The 22775-nt window shown below is 54.9% G+C and overlaps 1 protein-coding gene across 2 annotated transcripts in view; it reads left to right on the top strand.

Annotated features, from left to right (window-relative positions):
- Window positions 1–6013: 6013 nt before the first annotated feature.
- The window catches only part of ITPR3 (inositol 1,4,5-trisphosphate receptor type 3), a 65812-nt gene continuing 49050 nt past the window's right edge, over window positions 6014–22775 (top strand). For both annotated transcript variants that reach the window (XM_068557217.1, XM_068557218.1), the window contains exons 1-2: window positions 6014–6350; window positions 21244–21314. In XM_068557217.1, coding sequence (XP_068413318.1) covers window positions 6262–6350; window positions 21244–21314 — 160 coding nt within the window. In that variant the 5' untranslated portion in view covers window positions 6014–6261. The remainder of the gene's footprint in view (window positions 6351–21243; window positions 21315–22775) is intronic.

A 22775-nucleotide genomic window follows, 5' to 3' on the forward strand; every position in this document is an offset into this window, starting at 1 on the left:
GGCAGGGGAGCATGCTGGTGAAGGGGGCCTAGGATTCAGAGCTGGCAGCCCCCCCCAGTTGTTTTATCGCCCCTGCCCCCAACACACACAAAGTTCCCTCTGATTCCAGGGGGAGGGTCTGAGCACCATCCCCCTTGACCCCTCAGGTCTGGGTTGGATGGAGAATAGGGGTGGGTTTCCTGTAGGTCTTCCTGCAGGCACTTGGAGCTTGGGGAGTGAGACTTTGAACCTCTTTAGTTTTGGTTATAGGTTAAACATCCACATAGTCCAAAATTCAAAAGTTGAAAAAAGAGATACAGTGAAAAGGAATTTTCCCACAATCCAGCCCCTGCCCCTCAGTTCCCCCTCCTGGGGGCCCCTGCAGTCACTGGCTCCCTGGGAATCCTGTGTTTGGAATTTCTGACCAGAGTGTCCCATCCCCTCTGTTTTCCCTCTAGAAGAGGCCCCCCTTGGGAGGGGGTGCTGGGGGTACCCAGTCATGGAGGTTGGGGCCTGAACCAGTTGCCATGAGGATGGTGGTGGCCTCCTTCCTGGGCCTGAACTCGGCCCCAGCTTAAGAGCATTCTACTCAAGCCACTCAGGAGGGGTGCGGCCCATCGGTTCTCCTTTCCAACTGCTTAGAGCACCCCTGGAAGCTCCCACCTCCCACCTGGGGACCCAGGTGTCCGATACCCCAAGCTGGGGCTCCCACAGTCTCCCTTTATCCCCTGGTATAATTTATATACTTTCCCCATCTTCCTGCTCCTTGACAGTTCAATTACACTCAGATTTAGTGAGCACTTATGATATGTCCGGCCTGGTCTGGAGACACAAAGTGAAATGGACACAGCCTCCTCCATCCAGGAATTCATGGTCTAGAAGGGGAGGCCAAAAAGGAGAGAGATCATTACAATTCAAGATGGCTCATGATATGTTCTCTGATACTGGGGATACAGAGAAATTCCAGGCTAAAAAGCCTGACACTAGCAAGTGTTGGTGAGGGCATGGCTCAGTGGGCATACTTAAAGTGGCCGGTGAGAGGGTGACTTAGAAGGGCCACTTTGGAGCATAATTTGGCGATTCCTAGGAAGTTGACCATGCACCTTCCCTGTGATCCAGCAAGTCCACTTTCTAAGTTCTCACTCTGGAGTAGAGTTTTTCAAACTTTTGGACAGGTATCCTCAATAAGCATGAACTGTGATCCAGAATGTGCCACACACATCTTTCAACCTAATGGTGACTCCAGTGACATGTGATGCACATTATTTTCTAATCAATTTTTTTATTTTGCACACAGGGAAAAACCACTGGACTGCCAGGGAAGTCCCTCTAATCAATTTTGAGTTTTAAAAATTGCTGATCTTGGGGCTTCCCTGGTGGCGCAGTGGTTAAGCATCCGCCTGCCAATGCAGGGGACACGGGTTCAAGACCTGGCTCGGGAAGATCCCACATGCCGCGGAGCAACTAATCTGGTGCGCCACAACTACTGAGCCTGAGCTCTGGAGCCCATGAGCCACAACTACTGAGGCCCGCGTGCCTAGAGCCCGTGCTCTGCAACAAGAGAAGCCACCACAATGAGAAGCCCGCACACCGCAACGAAGAGTAGCCCCCGCTCGCCGCAACTAGAGAAAGCCTGGGCGCAGCAACAAAGACCCAACGCAGCCAAAAAAAACAAAAGACCCAAGGCAGCCAAAAATTAATTAATTAATTAATTTTTAAAAATGCTGATCTTTACCTACTCACTTGATTTCATGACCCACGAATACATCTGAGTCCATAGTTTGAAACACTCTGCCCTAGAGACACTCATGTGTTTGCACAAGGAGACAAGAATGTTCACTGCAAGGTAGTTGTAATAGCCAAAACCTAGATAGGGCTTTCATGGTCACCGACCAAATAGGTAAACAAATTGTGATGTGGTCAGGAAGTGGACTGTCACACCTCTGCTCCAAGTACCAAAGGATACACACGGGGTGATACTATTTATATAAAAGGTAAAAAACCTGAAGAGTGATAGGGTACATTGTTTATGGATACATCTGTACCTGGTACAAGCATAAATCAGGACAGTGGTTCTTCCTGGAGGAAAGTGTAGTTGGGAGGCATCCATAAGGAACTTCAAATGAATTTTTTTTCACTTTTTAACTGAATTTTTAAGGTTTAGTTTAAAAATATATATACTGGAACCAAATTTTGCCAAATATTAAGATTTGACAAAGTTGGAGGAAAGGTACAGGGCGCTCACTATATTTCTGATATATTATTTTAAATTTAATAGTATTTCTAAAAGTATTTCATAATAAGACTTAAAAGATTGCTGCTCCAGGACATCAGGGAAGGAGACTTTATTCTGACCATGGGAATAGAAGGAGGGGGGTGATGGAGGGAACCCCAGCAGCCCGGCTACAGAGGTGAGACTGGACGTGGTCCTAGGGAAATGAGGTTGAACATACTCAGTTCTTCTTAACTGGGGGATGCTGTGCTGATGGCTTTATCCCACTTCCCCCGCATGTTGGTATAATATTCTCCCCATTTAACAGACAAGCAAACAGAGGGCTTTAACAGATGGAAATGGAGGCTGAGAGAATTGCCTCTGGAAAAATGGCAGAGCTGGGCCTCTAACCCAGGCCTATGAGAGTCAAAGCCTGCGCAGTTCACAGCACGTTTTTTTTTTTTTTTTTAATACTTTTTTTTTTAACAGTTCTTAATTTTTTTTTTAAAATTTATTTATTTATTTATGTATTTATGGCTGTGTTGGGTCTTCGTTTCTGCGCGAGGGCTTTCTCTAGTTGCGGCGAGCGGGGGCCACTCTTCATCGCGGTGCGCGGGCCTCTCACTGTCGCGGCCTCTCTTGTTGCAGAGCACAAGCTCTAGACGCGCAGGCTCAGTAGTCGTGGCTCACGGGCCTAGTTGCTCCGCGGCATGTGGGATCTTCCCAGACCAGGGCTCGAACCCGTGTCCCCTGCATTGGCAGGCAGATTCTCAACCACTGCGCCACCAGGGAAGCCCCACAGCATGGTTCTTGAGGAGTGACCTTTGTGTCTGCCGAGGGTGCCGGAGTGGGGAGGGGTGGGGACAGACAGGGTCTGGTGTGTTGAGCTAAGGCCTGTAGGCTTGATTCTGTGGGTGATGAGGAAATGCAGGAAGGTTTCAAGCAGGGGAGCAGGACAGTGAACTCACTGGAGCTGTATCATCAGTTTCTTAAATTTTATCATTATTTTTTTGACCAACTGAACCTTTCTTTAAACAAACTCTAACTCAGAACCCAGATACATAAAAGCACTTACAGTGGAATTGATTTTGCAGAGGCAGGGGACCAGGGGTCTAGAGCCCAGGAGTGGCTCCTCTGGGAACACAGCATGGATGTCGTGGTTCAGAGGAATACACAGAAGCAGTGTGTGTGGTAGGAGGCTGCCAGGGGCATCCCTACCAGGGTTTCTCAGTTGGATGACAGTTCTGTTCCCCTCCTCTGAGTCCTTCTGGTTGGTGGAGGGGCAGAGGCTCAGAGCACTCCCGATCTGGGGGTGGAGGGAGAACCAGCAGCATGTGCTTTTGGCAACATAGGCCTGACCTCCACTTCCTGGCTGTAAGACCTTGGCTGAGTTATGGAACCATCCATTTAAATCTTTTTTTTTTTTTAATTATTATTTTTGGCTGCGTTGGGTCTTTGTTGCTGCGCCTGGGCTTTCTCTACTTGCGGTGAGCTGGGGCTGCTTTTCGTTGCGGTGCGCGGGCTTCTCATTGCGGTGGCTTCTCTTGTTGCGGAGCACGGACTCTAGGTGCGTGGGCTTCAGTAGTTGTGGCTCACGGGCTCCAGAGCTCAGGCTCAGTAGTTGTGGCGCACGGGCCTAGTTGCTCCGCGGCATGTGGGATCTTCCCGGACCAGGGCTCGAACCTGTGTCCCTTGCATTGGCGGGCGGATTCTTAACCACTGTGCCACCAGGGAAGTCCCCATCCATTTGAATCTTAGGAGAGGAAGGACATGGACCCCTGGATATGGCTGGGGCAAGGAAGGCACGTGTGCAGAGTGAAGCCACTGGAGGGGTGTTTCCAGCACTTTTCTCTTCGTCATCACTGTCTGGGGAAGGGGAAAGTCAATTGGGCTGAGGCCAGTGGCTTGATCAGAGCCTGGCGCCCAGCAGAAGCTGGCACATAGTAGGCCCTTGATAAATGCTTATGGAACAAATGCATATATTCCCCTTCTGTCCGCAGGAAATGCCGTGGAGGCCTGACTTCTGGGAGCAAGTGAAGCTGTTCCAGTGGCTGGCCCTTCCCAGCTGGGATCCAGGGGTGGACAGCTGAGGCTCCAGTGCAGTGTAAGGCAGTGGAGAGAGTACTGGGCTGAAGTCAGGAGCTGGGGGTCAAAGGGCTGGGCTTCTGGCTCCAGTTGCCATGAACCGGCTGCATGACCTAGAGGTCTGGTTCATCCTTCTCTGGGCTTTGCTCATCTCTTTTTGGCAGAGTGGCCTGGGTGAGGTTTTTCCAACTGCAATTTGCAGCCCATTTGGAGCAATTTAGTGGTTCACAATCAGTATTAAAAAACAAACCAAAACACAAATAGAACAGAAAATATCAGAGTGCAATCACAGGTCATAAGGGTAAGTATTGTTTTGTGAAACTATTGTTTTGCTTATATATAGATGAAGGTGCCGACTGGTCTGATGTAAAACTTATTTGCTACTGTGGATCCTGGTGAAAAGACTGTAAGACACTGAACTCAGCAATCCCGGAGGTGTCCTCCTCTCCCACATTCTAGGGGTCTTTGTGAAAAAGCCACAGACCCAGGGGCTCTTCTCTTCCTCCCCCTGCGTGTCAGCAGCTGTCTCTCTGCTCTTCGCTGCCTCACCCCTCCCCGGTCTTTCTCCTTCCTGCTTCAGTCCTCAGTCCCCTCCTCCCTTTCTCCCAGGGACAAGCCTCCCCCTTCCCAGGAAGTCAGGGTAGGGTGGGGTGGGGTGGGGTGGGGTGGGGGGTCGGAAGGGAGTAAACGTGATGAATGGGGGTGGCAGTGAGCACTTTATCCCAGAAGCAAAAATAAAGGACTAGGAAGCAAACACCCAAGCACCCGGGAACAGAACAGAAAGTAGGCGAGCTGGGGACGTGCGTTTGAGGGCAGGACTTCGTGAGCAAGAGCTCAGCGGCGACACCGCAGCGGGTCACTCACAGGGGGCCGGCACTGGCCTTGTCCTTGTTGGCGCTCGGGTGCGCAATTAACTAGCGAAGGTAGTTTTCACTCCTGCCCCCCTCCCCCCCTTAAAAGAAAAGAAAGAAGAAGCCGGGAGTTTTGGAGCCAACTCCTGGAGAGGGAGCGGCTGAACTGATTCGGAAGTTGGATCTCTTTGTACACAGGAATGCGGAGAGAAAAAAACAAAACCCACCCCATTGCTTCATTTCCCCTCCAAGCCCGAGCACTTTCTGTTGTGCAATGAAAAGGCTTTTCACGTTGAGAAAAATGAATCCCGATTTGCGCTGCGAAGGAATGAGCGCGCCTCTCGGCGCGAGACGGCTCTCAGCTGGGCGCGGAGACGGCGCGGTGGCCGCAGGGCGACCGCGGCCTGGGCGCTCGGAGGCACGTCCTCCGCGCGCGGCTCAAGGTAGCGCCCGCGGGGTCGTTGGACTCCCCCTTCCGCGGGCTGCTGCACGGCTCTCGGCGACCCGAGGGCCGAGGAGTAGATAGTTCGGGGAACCTCGAGGGCGGAGAGCCCCAACTACGGCTGGGCCTCCTGGGGATGGCGGTTCCGCGAGTCTGGCTGGGGACTCGCCGGAACTGAAAACCTGTACCGCGAGCCCGCTGGGGCCCCGAGACCCCTCGGAATCGCGCGGGGCAGGAGGCCGGCTCGGCGTCCGGGAGACCGGGCCGGGACGCGCTAGGGGCGCGGGAGGAGGGCCGGCGCACGTGGGTGCCGGCGGGCGGGCCGCAGCCGGGTGAGGGGTGGGGGCGGGGTGTGGCTTCTCCGCCTCCCGGGCGAGATTTACATGTGTGTGTGGCGGCCCCAGACTTCCTGCTCTGCTACGCTGCAGGTACGCGCGGGCCGGGCCGGGCGGGCGGCGGGTGAGCCGAGACGCGGGCACCTCCTCACCCGGACGCCACCACCGGCTCCCGGGCCGCGCCGCGCAGCCTTCCGCCCCGGGGGCTGCTAGCCCGCCCCGGCCGCGCCGAGCGCCCGGCTCCGAGGTGGGGGCGCGCCCCTCTCGGCCTCCCCGGTCATCTCCGCCCTCTGCACCTAGCCTGGCCGCGCGCCCCTGGGCGCCCCCACCGCCCAGGCTCCCCGGAGGGCCGCAGCCATGAGCGAGATGTCCAGCTTCCTCCACATCGGGGACATCGTCTCCCTGTACGCCGAGGGCTCCGTCAATGGCTTCATCAGCACTCTGGGGTGAGTGAGCCGAGTTCGCGGGGGCGGGGGCGCGGTGGGCCCTGGTGCTAGTTGCGTGCGTCCTGCTGCCTCCCGCCGACAGAGGACCTGGACGTCCCCAGCTTTAAGGAGCGGGGGAACGGCTCGCCTCCTTCTTTCAGAGAAAGGAAGTGAAATGTTTGCCCAGGTAAAGTCGGGCGCCCAGCCGGAGTTGTCAGGAGGCGCCCCTCTTCGCGAAGCCTCCACCCTGGCGCTCTCGCCCTTCTTCAGAAGGGGCGGGGAGGCCGAGACTTCCTCTGCAGGTGGTCCCTGTGCGGGGGCAGGTGGGTGGCTGGGGCGTTAGTTGGGGAAAGGCATCCGGGCCTGGAAGTGACCGACTCTGGGGTGGGGCGGAGCCGTGGGGGAGTGGGCAGGCTCAGCCCGGAGTCCTCTAGTAACAGACCTGTCGCACCTTTGAAGGGTCGCACCTTTTCCTCCTAGCTCTCTCCTGTCCTGCGCCCCACCCCGCCCCCATCACTAAGAGTGTCTTCGCAGCCCTCCCCTTCCAGGCGTCCCAGGTTCCTGCCGGCTGCCCCCTTCTCCCTGCCTCTCCCTGTCAATTTCCTGAGTAGCTCATCTGGCGCCTCTGGGTCCCTGGTCCCAGGATCTCTGGAGCGCTTTACCAACATTAATTAATTCTGGCCGCCACCCCCCAGGGTCTGGATAAGCAAGGAATCAATTCAAGTCCCTGGAGAGAGCCAGGCCTGAAGCTGGCATAGGGCAGGGCAAGAATTAGAGCGAATGGGTTTTATCTTCAGAGAGCAGTTGAGTGAGTCGGTGGCGATGGGGGGTAAGAGTGATTTCTCCACCTCTCTAGCCTCAGGGCAGGGCCTGTTACCTTTGTCACATTTTCGGTCTGGGGACTTGTGTTAAATGGTCTCATCTTCCCCACCCCACCCAGCCGTTTTATTTTAGGGTAAACCCACCCTCTTCTGCTGACCCTACCCTCATCTGGATGCCAACCAGCTGCAAGGTGCCCCCTCCCTGGGGGCTTTGGAGGACAGCCTTGGCACTCTGAGCCCAGGGCTGGCTCACCCTGAGCTGGGGAGGTGGGCGTCACCTGGCTCCCTTGGTGTCTTGTTGGGAGCTTAGCTTTAGTCCTGTGGGAAAGATCGGGAGCGTTGGAGGGCTGGCTTAGCCACCGGGGAATGGATGCTGACTTGGAATTCCAGAATACCTGCGCTCCTTATCTCAGCACCCTCCAGGCCTTCTCATTCCCCTCCCCATTCAGATGTGGACTCCCCAGCCCTGCGTCCCCTCCCCGCTACATCTGACTTGTTTTGCTCAGTTTACCAGAGGATGGGGGTGAGCTGCATTCCCAGCACATAGTAAACACGTCTGATAGCGCTGAGGGAAGGAGAAGAGACTGTGCGGACGTGGGGGATGCAGGGGCAGACGGTGGCCCCCTTCCTGGTGTCTGAACAATGCTGGGGGCTTTTGGGAAATGACCATCTTCTCTGTTGCTCTGAGTGCCAGGCTCAGGGCTGAGCACACTGTGGGGGCTTTTTTAGCACCTGGGAGGATCTAACAGAACCAAGGCCGACCACACAGGCCTTATGCCCTCACTAGGGATTCCCTCTATTGCTTTCCAGCACAGCTCCCTCCCGCCCTGGCCCTTCCTGCCCCAGGAAGCTGCTTCCTACAGTCCAGTTTGATTCTGAGGCAGGGCCTGGTGACCGCCCAGAGCCCTTCTACTCCAGGGGCCGCTTCCCAGTGCAAACATCTCCAGGAGCTCCCAATTTCCCGCCGATACACGCCCACCCTCCTGGCACTCCCACCCTCCCAGCCTGGCCTTCTAGCACTGACATGTGCTGGCCCCAACTTCACTTTCTATTTTTTTTTTTTCACCACCCCCTTCACGACCCTGACACTCCAGGTGCACCACCTGGATTGGGATTCCTGGAACCTTCCCCACGCTCTTGCGGTCTGGTGCGCTCTTGCGGTCTTGTCTCGGTCTCTTTACCTTTGCTCCTGTTGCCCCTGCCCTTCAGCCAGTCTCCACCTGAGTAAATCTGACCCACCCTCTCAGACCTGGTACAGAGTGGCCTCCTTTGTGAGCTCCAACCCCCCTCCCCCACCCCGGCAGAATTAACCCCTTTTCCCCTGTGCTTCGCACTGCTTTATACACATTCCTCTCGGGTGTTAATTGTGTTGTTTTACAATTAGTTGAAGGTTTCTCTGTAGGGCCCTCTAACACTGGGAGCCTTGCCAGGATTGACTGATTAATTACCCCATTCATCCACTCAGGCACTGTGCTGGGCACCTTCTCAGAACTAGACTCAGTGAAGGAATGGTTTCTAAACACCATAAGGCATCGCTACTCAAAGTGTAGTCCTTGGTCCAGCAGCATCAGCATCACCAAGAAGCTTGTTAGAAAATACAGAATCTCACACCCCTGCCTGTCCTACTGAATCAGAATCTGCATTTTGAGCCCCAGGGGATTTGGAGCCTTAAAGAGAAGCATTGCTCTATGTGAGTCTCTCTCTGCTCCAGCCTCACCGGAATCTTTCTGCCTCCATCCTCAGCTCTGGTCCCCTTGCCTTCATCCTGGCTGTTGGTGCCCATGTCTGCGAACCCTGGAGGCTGATTTGACTGAGTTCCCAGGCGATCGCAATGCTCGGTGCCCAAGAGGTGCCCAGTAAGGGCTGGAGAAAATGAATTTGATGAGGACAGGGGCAACGTTGGTGGACAGTGGGACTGGCTCAGCTGGGGGGGTGGAAAGGATGGGGGACATTGGTGGAGGAGGGAGTCTGGGGCAGCTTCAGATTCCAGCCAGGCTCTGCAGAGCCAAGTGGAGGAGGCCAATTAGAGCTGCCTGCGTAATTAGAGCTCCCGGTGAAGATTGTACATTAACTCTGGGTTGGGAGGATGGGAGGGGTCTGGGGAGTGGATCCTGGAGCAGGTTGAGACCTCAGCCGGGAAGGGAAAGCAGGCCCACACCTGTTCTTGGGAGGAGAGCATGGCCAGGGACACTGCCTTGTCCCTCGCTCTGGGTGGGAGGCAGCAGAGGCCAGGGCTGCAGCGGCAGGTCAGGGCCACTTCAGGTGAAGGATTTACTATGGCTCCCGGCCAGTGGCTGTGGGGAACTGGCCCTGTGTGCAGGGTAGGCCCCTCAGGTTCTCATGTCCAGTTCCTAGAAGGTCTCTTTTGAGTGCCCAGAGGGGCGGCCCCGAGACCACTGGGGTAAGCTGGGGAGTGCAGGTGAACTGGGTCTTGCAGTTGAGCTCCCAAGATTTGTCAGATTGCCTCTGCCTGCACATGGCTGGGCCTTGGAGCACCATTTGGGGGCTCTCAGGGCCTCTGGACCTGTGTCACCCAGGGCTGGGTGATCACAGGGAGTAGGGTCAGAAGTGACGTTGGGATTCCGTGTCTATCTTCCAGCCGGATCTTCTTCCCCAGGAGGGTGGGCATTGGAGGTCAGGACCCAGAAAACGTGGAGGAAGTCCCAGGTCCCCAGGGTCAGGACCTGCTTTGTCACTAACTGGATGGGTGATTTTGGCAAGGCCCTCCCTCTCAGAGTCTGTTTCTATCAGCCTGGTTGTCCTCTAAGGTGCTCTGTTTGCACCCGAGAATCTCCCTGTGGGTCTTTAAAAAAAATTCCAGCTCCCATGTCCCATGTCAGACCAACTGTATTAACATTTCTAGGGGTGGGCGTCTGAGGTTTGGATTTTTAAAGCTCCCCAGTGCTTCTAATGTGTACGTGGGGTGCGGGGGGGTCCCTTCTCAGGGCCCTCTCAGGCTGACAGGCTGTGAGGAAGCCTAGCTGTTGGGTCTGCCTGCCCCTTGGTCCAGGGAGCCCATCTCTTAGCCTTCATCAGACTTCATTAAGTCATTCAACAAACGTCTAATGAGCACCTACTATGTGCCAGGCACTGTTCTAGTCACTGGGGAATCAGTGGTAACCAAGACAGAGTCCAGCCTGTTCCAGTCTGTACAGCGGAGAGCTGGGAGAGATGGTCTTTTTTTTGTTTGTTTGTTTGTTTATTTATTTATGGCTGTGTTGGGTCCTCGTTTCTGTGCGAGGGCTTTCTCCAGCTGCGGCAAGTGGGGGCCACTCACTTGCCACTCTTCATCGCGGTGCGCGGGCCTCTCACCGTCGAGGCCTCTCTTGTTGCGGAGCACAGGCTCCAGGTGCGCAGGCTCAGCAATTGTGGCTTACGGGCCCAGCCGCTCCGCGGCATGTGGGATCCTCCCAGACCAGGGCCCGAACCCGCGTCCCCCGCATTAGCAGGCAGACTCTCAACCACTGCGCCACCAGGGAAGCCCCGGAGAGATGGTCTTTAAGGGCCCTTTGTGCCTTAAGGCCCTGAGGCTCATGTGATTCCAGGAGGGGGCGCTGCCCCTCCCGTGCAGACGACATTCCACGGGCAGATTTCAGACCTGCCGTTGGCTTTCACTTAATGGTGATTTCACTGGAATGAGATGTTGGACTTACCCCTGTCCTGTGCCCCAAGGCAGGGTCTCAGCCTCCACTAGGCCAATCCATACAACTCATGTTTTTTTGGAAAATGTATATTTTTTTCTTTCTTTTTTCTTTTTATTTTTTAAACATTTATTTATTTATTTATTTATGGCTGTGTTGGGTCTTCATTTCTGTGCGAGGGCTTTCTCTAGTTGCGGCAAGTGGGGGCCACTCTTCATCGCGGTGCGCGGGCCTCTCACTATCGCGGCCTCTTGTTGCAGAGCACAGGCTCCAGACGTGCAGGCTCAGTAGTTGTGGCTCACGGGCCTAGTTGCTCCGCGGCATGTGGGATCTTCCCAGACCAGGGCTCGAACCCGTGTCCCCTGCATTGGCAGGCAGATTCTCAACCACTGCGCCACCAGGGAAGCCCCTTTCTTCTTTTTTAAATGAAAAAATTTTTTTGGCCATGCCCTGTGGCTTTTGGGATCTTAGTTCCCTGACCAGGGATTGAACCCAGGCCCCGGCAATGAAAGCTCCGAGTCCTAACCACTGGGCCACCAGGAAATTCTCATACATATTTTTTTCCTGATTAAAAAATAATATATGCTCCATGGAGAAAACTTGAAAAACTAAAATAAAAATTATCTGTAATACCACTGTGATTATATTGACAGCCTCTGTATGGACTTTCTAGCCTTTTATGCACGCAAATAAAGATTTACAAAACAATATCACATTGCACATCTGGCTTTGTATCCTGTCTTTTCGGGGGGAATACATTAAGCTGTATTTTCCCATGCGTGCCAGCCTACGACTGTTGTGGCCACAGAGCATCCCCCGGTATGATGTACCTTCATTTACTTAAGCAACTCTAGTATTGGGCATTCAGCTGGTCTCTAAATTTTTTGCTGTTCCAAACAATCTGCCCTGAACATCCTAGTCCATACATGCCCGAACACTTGTCCAGTTATCCGCTCAGGATAGATTCCCAGAAGTGGAATTCTGAGATCAAAGGGAAGGCACATCTTTATTTATTTATTTATTTTTCCTGCCGCGGCATGTGGCTGCATGGCTTTTGGGATCGTTCCCTGACCATGGATTGAATCTGGGCCCTCAGCAGTGAGAGCTCAGAGTCCTTACCTCTGGACCACAAGGGAACCCCCAAGGCACAGCTTTTACCTTGCTGGCTCTAACTCTGCACATTACTCTGGTGGCGGAGGAGGTGGAAACGGGGACCCTGCGCCCTGGGGGGTCTGGCCCACTTCACATCACGAGTTTGAGAATGTTGTGCTAGGGGTGTGGGGAGTAATACCAGCCCCTGCCCTCGAGGTTGGGCCAGGTTGGGCGTGGCGGCTGCAGTGGGGAGGGGGTGAAGTAGAGAGAGGGGTGGTGTGTGGGTTGCCTGAGGACAGGATCAGCCCCAAGGTCCCACTGAGGGACTCCAGGGACCCAGGCTGCATGCAGCTCCTAGGCCTTAAAGAATCCTGCTGTAGCCACTTGCTCACACTCTGTCCTGCCCTGCGTTCCTGACCCCATGTCCCTTCCCCTCCTCTCCCTTCCCCTCCCCTCCGCTCCCTGACTTGGCCCAGTGGGGCTGTGGGGTGGAGGCTTGGGTTGGAGGTGGGGTGCTGTGCTGGATTTTAGGGTGGGGTCACAGGAGCTTTCTGCTGTCAGTTTACGGGCAGGTGTCTGGGTTTCAGTTACCCCTGAGCACACGTCTCCTGCAGTCTACCCCGAGGCCTGCTCGCCACACTTCACCCCATGTGGAGCTGGGGGGCTCCTGCCTGGAAGTGGGGGCTGTGAGGGAGGTGGGAAGGAGGCCTGGGAAGGGGGGAGGAGAGCAGAGCCCAAATCTCCAGTAAGTTCATCACAGGCCTCTGAATGTCAGCTCTGAGCTCCCCGAAGTGCGTCACGTGGGTCACGCCCAGTAGTGGTAATGGTTCCCAGCAGTTGTGCCTGTAGCCAGCCTGCTGCAGGGAGGACCCCTGGCTTAGTGGGGCTAAGCGATTTGCTGGGGGTGGAGGTGGGGGCCGTAAGCCAGCAGGAGTCCCGCGCGCCACCGGAGAGGAGGCTGCAGGACTCTTCACACCAGGGCAGAGACGAGACTGGGCGCTGACAGCACAGTGCGCCTGGGGTGTGGGCTGGGGGGTGGGCAGGACACACTGCAGAGGGCTTCCCACCTGAGGAGACAGACAGTAGGGACTCCTTGCAGGGGATTGAGTGGGGGAGTAAAATGATCACAGTGGTGTGTAAAGGTACATATTTGTTTGGCTGGCAGGTGGGCAGAGCCAGGAGAGACAGTGAACATAAATCTTAGCCCAGGGGCAGCTGTGCATATTTGGTTCACAAATCCCTCTCCCATCACTCAGCCAGCCAGCCATCACCCGCTTCTTCCAGCCTGCAGGAGAGCCGGCTCTCCGGGGTCCGAGTCTAGAGATGGGTGACAGGGGTGATAGAGGTCATGCGAGGGAGAATTAAGTCTGTGTCTCAGAGATGCTGCTGCTGACGATAAACGGACTTCACCGAGTGTTTACAGCTCTGGCCTGTGCTGTCCCTTTGACCCCTTACCACCAACCAGAGGCATATATATAATTTATAAAAGTAGAGAGAGGGACTTCCCTGGTGGTCCAGTGGTTAAGACTCCACATTCCCAATGCAGGGGGCACGGGTTCGATCCTTGGTCAGGGAACTAAGATCCCGCGTTCCACGTGGTATGCCCAAAAAAAAAAAAAAAAAAAGAACCATTTAGAACACCCATATACCCACCACCTAGACTTAATCATTGTTTACATTTTGCCATATTTGCTCTGTTTCTTTTTTGCTGAAGTATTTTATGGTAGATTACATGCGTTTTTTTCACCTCCACATCCTTCATTTTACAGGAAATAGGCTATGTTCCTGTGTAACCACAGTGCTGTTATCATACCAATTAGTAATTTCCTAATAGCGTCTGATGCCCAATCCATAGTCCAATACACTCTATTGTTCTCAGTCTAGCCTTGACCGCTGGTTTCTTTAAATTAGGGTCTACTCAAGGTCCACGTGTTAATTTGATTCTTATGCCTCTTAAGTCGCCTTTAATCTAAAGCAACGCCCAGCCCCCACCTCTTTCTTCCCCACCCCGTAAGGGGGAGGCTGTAGACTTGTCTCACTTTCTGGAGTCATCAGGGCTGCTTTGCTTCTCTGTTTCCCAGAGACCCCTGCAGGGGTGTGGAGGAGGGTGGCCTGGGCTTCAGGGCTGCCCTGCTAAGGCTCCTCCAGCCTCAGTTACTCTGTCAGGTTTGCAGGGCTGAGAGCCCAGTCCCCGGATGGAGAGCAGGAGAGAGGCCTGGGCAGGGCAAGGCCGACCTGTGAGGGAAGGGTGGGCTGGGTGGCCCAGGGTTGCCCCTCTTCTGGGCCTTTTCTCAGTTCTCTCTTGTGTCTCCTGCTCCCCATCCCTCTTCTCCTTGGCCTAACAGAGACCCCAGGACTCGCCAGAGCCCACCCAGTCCTGAGAGCCAGAAACCCAGGCCTGCGGGCAGAGGCAGTGCCCCGAAGGCTTGCGCCCTGGCCAGGGGCCCTTATTTCTGTCAGGCCAAGTTTAGTCACTTTTGCTGCCTCTCTTCCTCACTGGAGAGGCTCTTGGGGGTTCCCTGAGTGTGTGGCTTACTGTCCTTCCTAGACTTAAGCTCTCTGAAGGGATGAGCCATGCTTGTTTTAAATTCCATATACTGGTCCCTTCGGTGACTCAAAGTGGATCCTTGGCAAAGAAAGACCTGTAGAGGTCAAGTATATGGATGTTTTTGCAGGGATGCAGAAGTGAAGTTCTTTTCTCCGACGGGCCAGTGATCCCAGCCAGTGAACCTGGGTTCCTCTCCCAACATTTCTCCCCACCCTCACCTAGTGGTTGTGACTTTGGTTATTTGGGGAGGGGGAATCCAAGGCCCCCATCCTCCACCAGCCAGTCCCAGTGTTCTGACAGTGCCTGCTTTGGGCGTGGCCTTCTGTGGGTCTAGCCTAGATCTGTGGGGTGGTGGCCAGTGCCCTGGGCTGGGAGTCAGGAGATCTGGAGTCTGGAACTGGCTGTTCTTTAACTTGTTGTGTGACCTGAGCTCGTCAGTTTCCCCCTCCACCCTCTTTTCCAGGCTAGATCAGGGAGGGGCTGTCTGGGGACCCTTTGGGATTTCCCCAGTCTGGTGTCCTCCTCCCTTGGCTGCTCCTCTGATAGTCACTTGCCCCACTTCTAGCTCCCTTCTTCCTCCTATTTATCTAATCTTTCCGGACAGCACTGACCCACCCCACTGCCTTTTCCATGGCTCCCACCTGGATCTCAAAGTCCACCCTGGTCAGAATGGGGCCAGCCAGGCCCCTGGATGCATGTGCCTTTCCCTCTTCCTTCAGACCAAGGTCTTGGGGTGCAGACCCCAGGGGCATTTCAGGGACAGCGCCCTTCTCCACATCCTTCTAGAGCAGAGATATCCACCAGCTCCTGCTCAGAGGGTCCAGGGCAGGCCTGCCCACAGGCTTCCTGCCCGACCCTCCCTACCCGTACTACCCCCTCCCCTTGCCCACTCTACTGATGCCCTATTGGGCCCTGCACAGTGCAGGCTCAAACTCATCTTGTGTCACCCAATGGATGGAAGGCTTACAGCAGACTGTCCTCAGGGCTCCTGAGTGTCCACTGGGTTGGGGGGGTGGGGGTTGGGGGGTGGTTTGCACAGGTGAAGGACATGGCTCCTGTCCTCACAGCACACAGCATGGTGGACGTGAGCTTCCAGAGGGTGGGGACCATACCCAGCACATAATCCCTTTGCAGTAAGATTTTGTTGAACGGATGGAGACCTAGATTGTATAGGTGCCGTCAACTGACCAGCTGTGTGGCCCAGGTGGTCCCTTTAACTCAGTGAACATCACAGTGGACTGTGGTAAGAATGGAATGAGGTATCGGGTGTAATTTATAAATTAAGTGTTCTGCACAGCGGAGGGTCGGTTTTTCTAAGATGATCTTGGCTGGGGTGCCTTTAGTTAAGGGGCGATGCCTCATGTGGTGGAAATGGGCTGGGAGCTCTGCAGGAGCCTAAGCGCGGCCTTGAAGATGGCAGGACTCGGAGGGGGTTTCTGCGTGTGCAGAGGCGTGGAGGGGGGGACAGCGAGATCAGGGGGCTGGCGGGGCGCGGGAGTAGGCCCTTCCCTGGACCTTGGGCGGAGATGGACGTGCTCAGGAGGGGAGGGGGACAGTGAAGCGACGCGGCAACTTCTCCCAGGAGAACCCGGCTCTGGTTACAGCGCCAGGTGCGCATCGCAAGCCGGACACCAATCCACACAGATACCCTCACCAAGAGGGAGAATGGGGGAGCTACTGCTCGGGATGTAGGTGCCACCAGGTGGGGAGGGGTCCTCCGGAGCCGCCTTCCGCGGGCTCCCGGGCGGCGGGGGAGGAAAGCGCGGGCGCTGGTGGCTCGTCCCGCGCCCCGCCCCTCGCGCCCGCCTCCCACCGCCCCCGGGCGCTCCTGGCCCAGGCCCAGAGTCTTGGCGGCGGCTTGCAGGCAGGCCGGGGCGAGGCCGCGTTCGCATCCCCTCCGCGACGCGGCTGGGGCGACGGCCACACACTGGGAGGCGAGTTTCGCTTCTCGGCGGGGGCGGGGCCCGGGCGGGCAGAAAGCGCGCTGCGGCCTCCGCGCGTCAGCTGGGTCTCGGCGGGCCGGGGCGGGGTTTCGGAGGGGCGGGGGCGGGGCGCTCGGCGACCACCTCACTGCCGCTCCGTCTACCCAGAGGGACAGAAGGCCCGGCCGCGCCCTCTGAGGCTCCTCCTCCATCAAAACTTACCTGTCTGCTGTCCCAGCCCTTGCAGCCCGTCTGATAAGGGCTTTCCTGCTCATCTGTTAATGGCTTCACGGGACACTCCTCCCATCCCCTCCCGCCTAATAGCACCTTCTTGGGATGCCTCAGTCCTAAGGAGTAGGTTCAGAGGAATGGAGGGGAGGCTTGTGAGGGGGCGCTTGGGGACATTTTGGGACTCTTTAAAACATCCTGCTGCTGGCTGCCTTCTTTGCCTGTGGACTTGGTGGAGGCCTGCCCTAAGCTACAGCTAGGAAATGAAATGATGGGGAGGGCGAGGTGCCATCCCTTAGAGGTTGCAGGGGAGGGGTACAGAACGTTCCCAGGGATGTTGATTTTGCTCATCCAGAACCCACACTTGGAGGAGGGAGGGGGTGGAATGTTGGATCCAGGAGGAAGTTCTGAAAGTCCCATCTTCCTGACCTTGTTTTCCTGATACCTTGCGGGAGCCCCCTGCCTTTTTTTTTTTTTTTTAACCGTCCACGTGGCTTGCTTCTCTGTTCTTACCATTCCTGTCCCCTCTTGGCTGCAGGTCTGGGATGTTTCCTTCCCAACCTTGCTTGAAATTCCCCCCCTGGAGGGCATGCTCCCCTCCTGACCAGTCCCTCCCCTTTTCTAAGTGGCTTCAGCTTGCGCTCCCAAAGCAGTGCCCTGCTTTGTAAACCACTGGGCACTGGGGAGGGGCTGAGTTGGAGACAGCAGGGTTTCAGAAGCTGTGCCAGAGTGGGCGGGGACAGAAGGACATCCACATAATGACCAGGCAGATTTGTGCCAGGGGGATTAGGAAAAGCACGCCAGGCATCCACTTTTGCATGTCTTTTTCCTGCACTTGTGACCCAGGGGAGGGATGGAGGGTTCCGGGGTGAGGATGGGTTTTCCTCAGACAGGGAGTCTCTGGGGAGGTGGCCTACACAGGGCCTTGTGCACTGGTCAAGATGGCGGCTGTGGGGACTACGCCATCCTCTCCTCAGTTGCACCAACCTCCATGATGCCCTATGGCTGTCCAGCACCCCTAGCAGTGCCAGGTGCCAGGCCGTGGCCGAGGCTTCCTCCCCTCCCCTACCAAAACTTACCCATCCTGTGTTTCCTCCCCTCAGGGCTTTGCCAAGAGACAACCAGCTAATCTGATTCACTAATCTCTTACAGGAAATTCTATGAATTATTCAAGGTTTTGCACAGCTTCTGCCTCTTCTTTCACACCTTGTCTGATTGGCCAAGCTCTGACCTCTCCCTTCCCTGGGTGAAATCCACAGATTGGCACCAATGCATATTCCTTATATCATGAACTCATTCTGAGTATGTGACTTGTCTTCCCGATGAGATTTTAAACTCTCTTAGGGACCTTATCTTTTGCTTCTTGTGGACTTCCCACAGCAGCTAGTAAAATGATTAATTGACTCAATATGTATGTCGTGTGTGCCCGCTCTGCGCCAGGCAGGTGGTCCAGATGCTGAGGATACAGGAGGAAGCGGAACAGACACATCCCTGTCCTCATGAATCTTCCATCTCAGGTTGGGGGGGATAGGAACCAAAATAAATAAAATATGTAGCAGGCTGGGTGGTGATATGGAGAACAGGGAGGAAGATGAGAAGTGTGGGAGAGAACAGTTTACGGTTTTTAAAAGGATAGGGAGGGAGGGTGTCCATGGGAATGGGTCATTTGAGGTGAGATCTGAAGGAGGTGAGAGAGGGAGTCAGGAGGGTGTCTGGGGCAGAGAGTTCCAGGCAGAGGGAGAAGCCAGGGTCAAATCTCCTGGAATGTTTGAGGAGCCTGGAGGAGGGCTGTGGGCTGGAGCAGAGTGGGCCAGGGGCTGAGGGAGGAGATGAGGTCTGAGAGGTAAGGTGGTAAGATCATGTGGGGTCTTTCAGGCCATTGTGAGTTCTTGGGTGGGTGGTTCTCTGAGATGGGTGGTTCTGGAGGGTTCTGAGCAGAGAACTGCCCTGATTTGACTGACCTTTTAAAGGGATCCCTTTTCTGCTAAGTGGGGAACAGGCTGTAGGGAGATGAGAGGGGGGGCCAGGAGACTAATGGGGAGGCAGTTACATCCAGGTGAGAGCTGGTGGGGGCCTGGACAGGGTGGTGGTGGCAGCATGATGAAAAGAGGTCAGATTCCATACATATATATATTTTTTAATTTTTAAACTTAATTAATTAATTAATTAATTAATTAATTAATTAATTAATTTTTGGCTGCATCGGGTCCTAGCTGCGGCACACGGGCTCCTCGTTGTGGCGTGCGGGCTCCTATCTAGTTGTGGCGTGGAGGCTCCAGGGCTCGTGGGCTCTGTAGTTTGTCGCACACAGGCTCTCTAGTTGAGGCGCGCGAGCTCAGTAGTTGTGGCATGCAGGCTTAGTTGCCCCGCGGCATGTGGGATCTGAGTTCCCTGACTAGGGATCGAGTCCGCTTCCCCTGCATTGTAAGGCGGACTCTTTACCACTGGGCCACTAGGGAAGTCCCACCATATGTATATATTTTAAAAAATTTTATTGAAGTATAGTTGATTTACAATGTTGTGTTAATTTCTGCTGTACAATAAAGTGACTCAGTTATATATATATATATTCTTTTTCCTATTTTCTTCCATTATGGTTTATTACAGGATATTGAATATAGTTCCCTGTGCTATACAGTAGGACCTTGTTGTTTATCCATCCTATATATACTAGTTTGCATCTGCTAATCCCAAACTCCCAGTCCATCCCTCCTCCATCCCCTCCACTGGCAACCATGTCTGTTATCTATATCTGTGAGTCTGTTTTTGTTTCTTAGATAGGTTCATTTGTGTCATATTTTAAAGTCAGATTCCATACATATTTTGAAGATAAAGCCCACAGGGTTTCCTCACAGATTAGGTTTGAAGGGCGAGTGGAAGAGAGGACCAAGGATAGATCCAAGGTTTTTGGCCCAAGCAATTGGGAGGATGGATCAGCTGAGATGGGGAGGACTTCAAGAAGAGCAGGAGCTCAGCTTGTAACGTGCTGAGTTTGCGATGCCTGTGGACATCCAAGTGGAGACGTGGAATGGGCAGTTAGATCTACGAATCTGGAGTTTGGGGGTAGAGGGATGGCAGAGGTGGAGGTGGGAGTCATCAGTGAATGTATAAGTGGTGCTTTGAACCCATGCTTGTGGCCGAGATGACCAAGGGTCAGTGCTGATGGAGAAGGGGAGAGGGCTAAGGACTGAGCTAGAGTCTGGGGACGGGGAAGGGGACCAAGTGAGTCCTCACAGCAAGCTGCCCTCTCCCCTCCCCTCCCTGTCACAGAGAGGTCCCCCACAGCAAAACCACCCCACCCCCCCCCATGCTGCTGGGACCACCTCTGTAGAGATGAGAGCTCCAGGGACCTTGGGATCAACCGGAGGTTTAGCACAGCTGGGGCAAGGAGGCTGTGAGGCTAGCTAGGGAGTGGGTGGAGGTCAGATCACAAAAGGCCTTGTTGGCCAATCCAAGGAGGAGAGGCGCAGAAGGAGGCTTTGGAATTAGCTCTGTGGCTTCAGACAAATTATTTAATGTTCAAACCCAGTTTCCTCCTCTGTAAAATGGTGCTCATGACTAGCCCCTTGGGGGAAGTTGGTGAGAATTCAGAGGAAGTGGTTGTGAAGTGCTGAGATAGAGTTGGCCCCTGGAATGGTGGGTCGTCATCATCACTTTGTCCTAGAGGCTGGGGTGGCATTGAAGAATGTTAAATGCAGGAATGGGTGGATGGATGGATGAGTGGGTGTCCTCCAGAGACTCAGGATTAACCTCAGCCATGGCTGGAAGGGAGGAATTTCAAGCCCAAGGGTGACCAAAGCAGAGAGTATGAAATGGACCTGACTGAGGTCGGGAAGGTGCAAGGTTCACTGTCCTGTCTTTGAGACCTGGAGGCCTGTCCCCGTACGTAGTTTGGTGTCTCATAAGCTTCTGTCATCTGTTTGTCTGTCTCTAGTCTCTCTCTGCTTCTGTTTCTTATCCTGTTTATCTTTCTGACTGTCTTTTCTGTCTCTCCCTTCCTCTCTGTGTCTCTGTCTCTCGGTCCCCTTCTCTCGTCCTCCTCCATCACCTGCTGCCTTTTCAGATCTGGGCAGGGTCTCAGGGCTATGACAGGAGTTATATCCGCAGTGTGTGACAGCCCAGACTGGCAGCAGATCCCCATGGGACAGCTCCAGCTGGGGGGTCGGGGGTGGGCTGGGTGTGTCTCTGAGCTTTTTGTGGGGTCTCCCCCATCCCCACCCAGGAGACCTCGCCTTTTAACAGTGGTGCCAGGAAAGGGGATGACCTGATGGCAGGGGGTTGTCAGTGATGGAGAAGTTTCTTTGTTTTTTGTTCTGTTTTTTTAATTGAAGTATAGTTGATGTACAATGTTATGTTAATTTGTGCTGTACAGAAAAATGATTCAGTTATACATATATATACATTCTTTCTTTTTTCATATTCTTTTCCATTATGGTTTATCACAGGATACTAAATATCGTTCTCTGTGCTATACAGTAGGACCTTGTTGTTTATCCATTCTATATATAAAAGCTTATATCTTCGAACCCCAGCCTCCCACTCCATCCCTTGAGAGGTTTCTTTGGAGGCCTCCCTGGTGCCCTGGAACCCCCTGCCCTGAGGGAGGGACGCCTGGGGAGGTGGGTGTCTTCTTTCTGCTGACCCAGCCGCCTTGTCCTCCAGGTTGGTGGATGACCGCTGTGTCGTGGAGCCCGCGGCTGGGGACCTGGACAACCCTCCTAAGAAGTTCCGAGGTGAGACCTCTGCTCCCCCCACTAACTCCCCTCCCTCTCCTGGCTGCTGAGTCCTGGACCTCGGACAGAACCTATTCAACCCAGGGGCCCAGTGGGCGGGTTAGGCAATGTGCCGCCCACAGCCCCCTCGCACTGCTGTCTGTGGAACCCCCATCAGCTTGAACGATGCCATCTTGGCAGGATGGCCTCTGCCTTCATTTTCCGGGGGCCACACCCCACTTCTCAGGGGCACACCCACTTATGGCTGGGGGCCCGTTCTCCCCAGACCTCCCCACCACCCACAAGGCTTCCTTTGTCTGTGTGACTGGGCGTTTTCTGAGGGAACAGGGGAGGAAAAGAGAATCTCCTCAGGTGTTAGGAGGCCCAGGGTGAGAGCCCTTCTCTGTGCCGCATGGTGAGGGGGTTGGACCCCATGGTCCCCAGGCAAGTGCCTTCCCTCTCTGTGTCCTCCGAGGTCAGTGGGCTCCTCAGCCCCGCCCCACAGGCCCAGGGGCCCTCGTGAGGATGAAATGATATCCTGCTGTCACTGCGCCCCACAGGGGAAGGTGTCATTGTGGTGATTACTTGTGAGGCTGAGACAGACAGGCAGACGGAGCCTGGGCGTGGTGGGCAGGTTGGGAGCAGGCAGGAACACGCCAGGCTGCCCACGTGGCTGCTCCTCTGGGGAGAGATCAGCTGGGATTGTCCTCGAGAGGGATGCGGTTGAGGGAGGGGAGTGGGATTCAAGACAGTCCTGTGGCATCCTTGGCGCTCTCTGTCTGCTGGGGGCCTTGCCTATCTGTCGGAGTGTGGAGGAGATAGAAGGGCTCCTCCCAGGCTGCAGGGGGGCCCCACATCTACTGTTCTGCTTCCATCGTGTGCCTCTGAGTGGGGTCTTAGGTCAGGACGTGCCTGGCTCTGTGGGGCCCGCCTCTGGCACTGGACCTTCCTCACCACCGCAGACCCCTCTGTCCTGCCCCATCTGGCCGCACTGCCTCTCACCTCATCCCTTACCCCTGGCCCCTCCCTTGTTCCCTCTAGCCACACCAGGCCCGCTGCTTTTCCTCATATTTATTAGCCATGCTCTGGGTAAAGATGGGGGTTTGGGGTGGTCGTGTGGGCTGCCTGCTTGGAGGTACAGCTCTGGCACCTTCCCGGAGCCAGAAATAGGAGAGCTTTGATTTCTGCTCTAGCTGAGGGTTTTGGGTGAATTCTTGGGAAGAACTTAGAATGGAAGAGAGTGGTTGAGGTCCCGAGGCTGGGCTGTGCCAGGGCAGGGAGGGGACCGGGGCTGAAAGGAGGAGGTGGGTGGTGTGTCTCGGTGTGTGCAGTCAGCTGTGTGGTGTGATCGGTGGTGACAGGGAGGTGGGTGTGGCAGAGGAATATTTGCCCTCGAGTTCCGGTAGACAGAGTTTGGGGCCAATTTTTGACAACAAAACAGCTACTTAGCAGAACAAGTGCTCCTTTGACTTCTTGTCCTCC

Source organism: Eschrichtius robustus, chromosome 12 (assembly GCF_028021215.1).
Source record: "Eschrichtius robustus isolate mEscRob2 chromosome 12, mEscRob2.pri, whole genome shotgun sequence".
Taxonomy (NCBI): Eukaryota; Metazoa; Chordata; class Mammalia; order Artiodactyla; family Eschrichtiidae; genus Eschrichtius; species Eschrichtius robustus.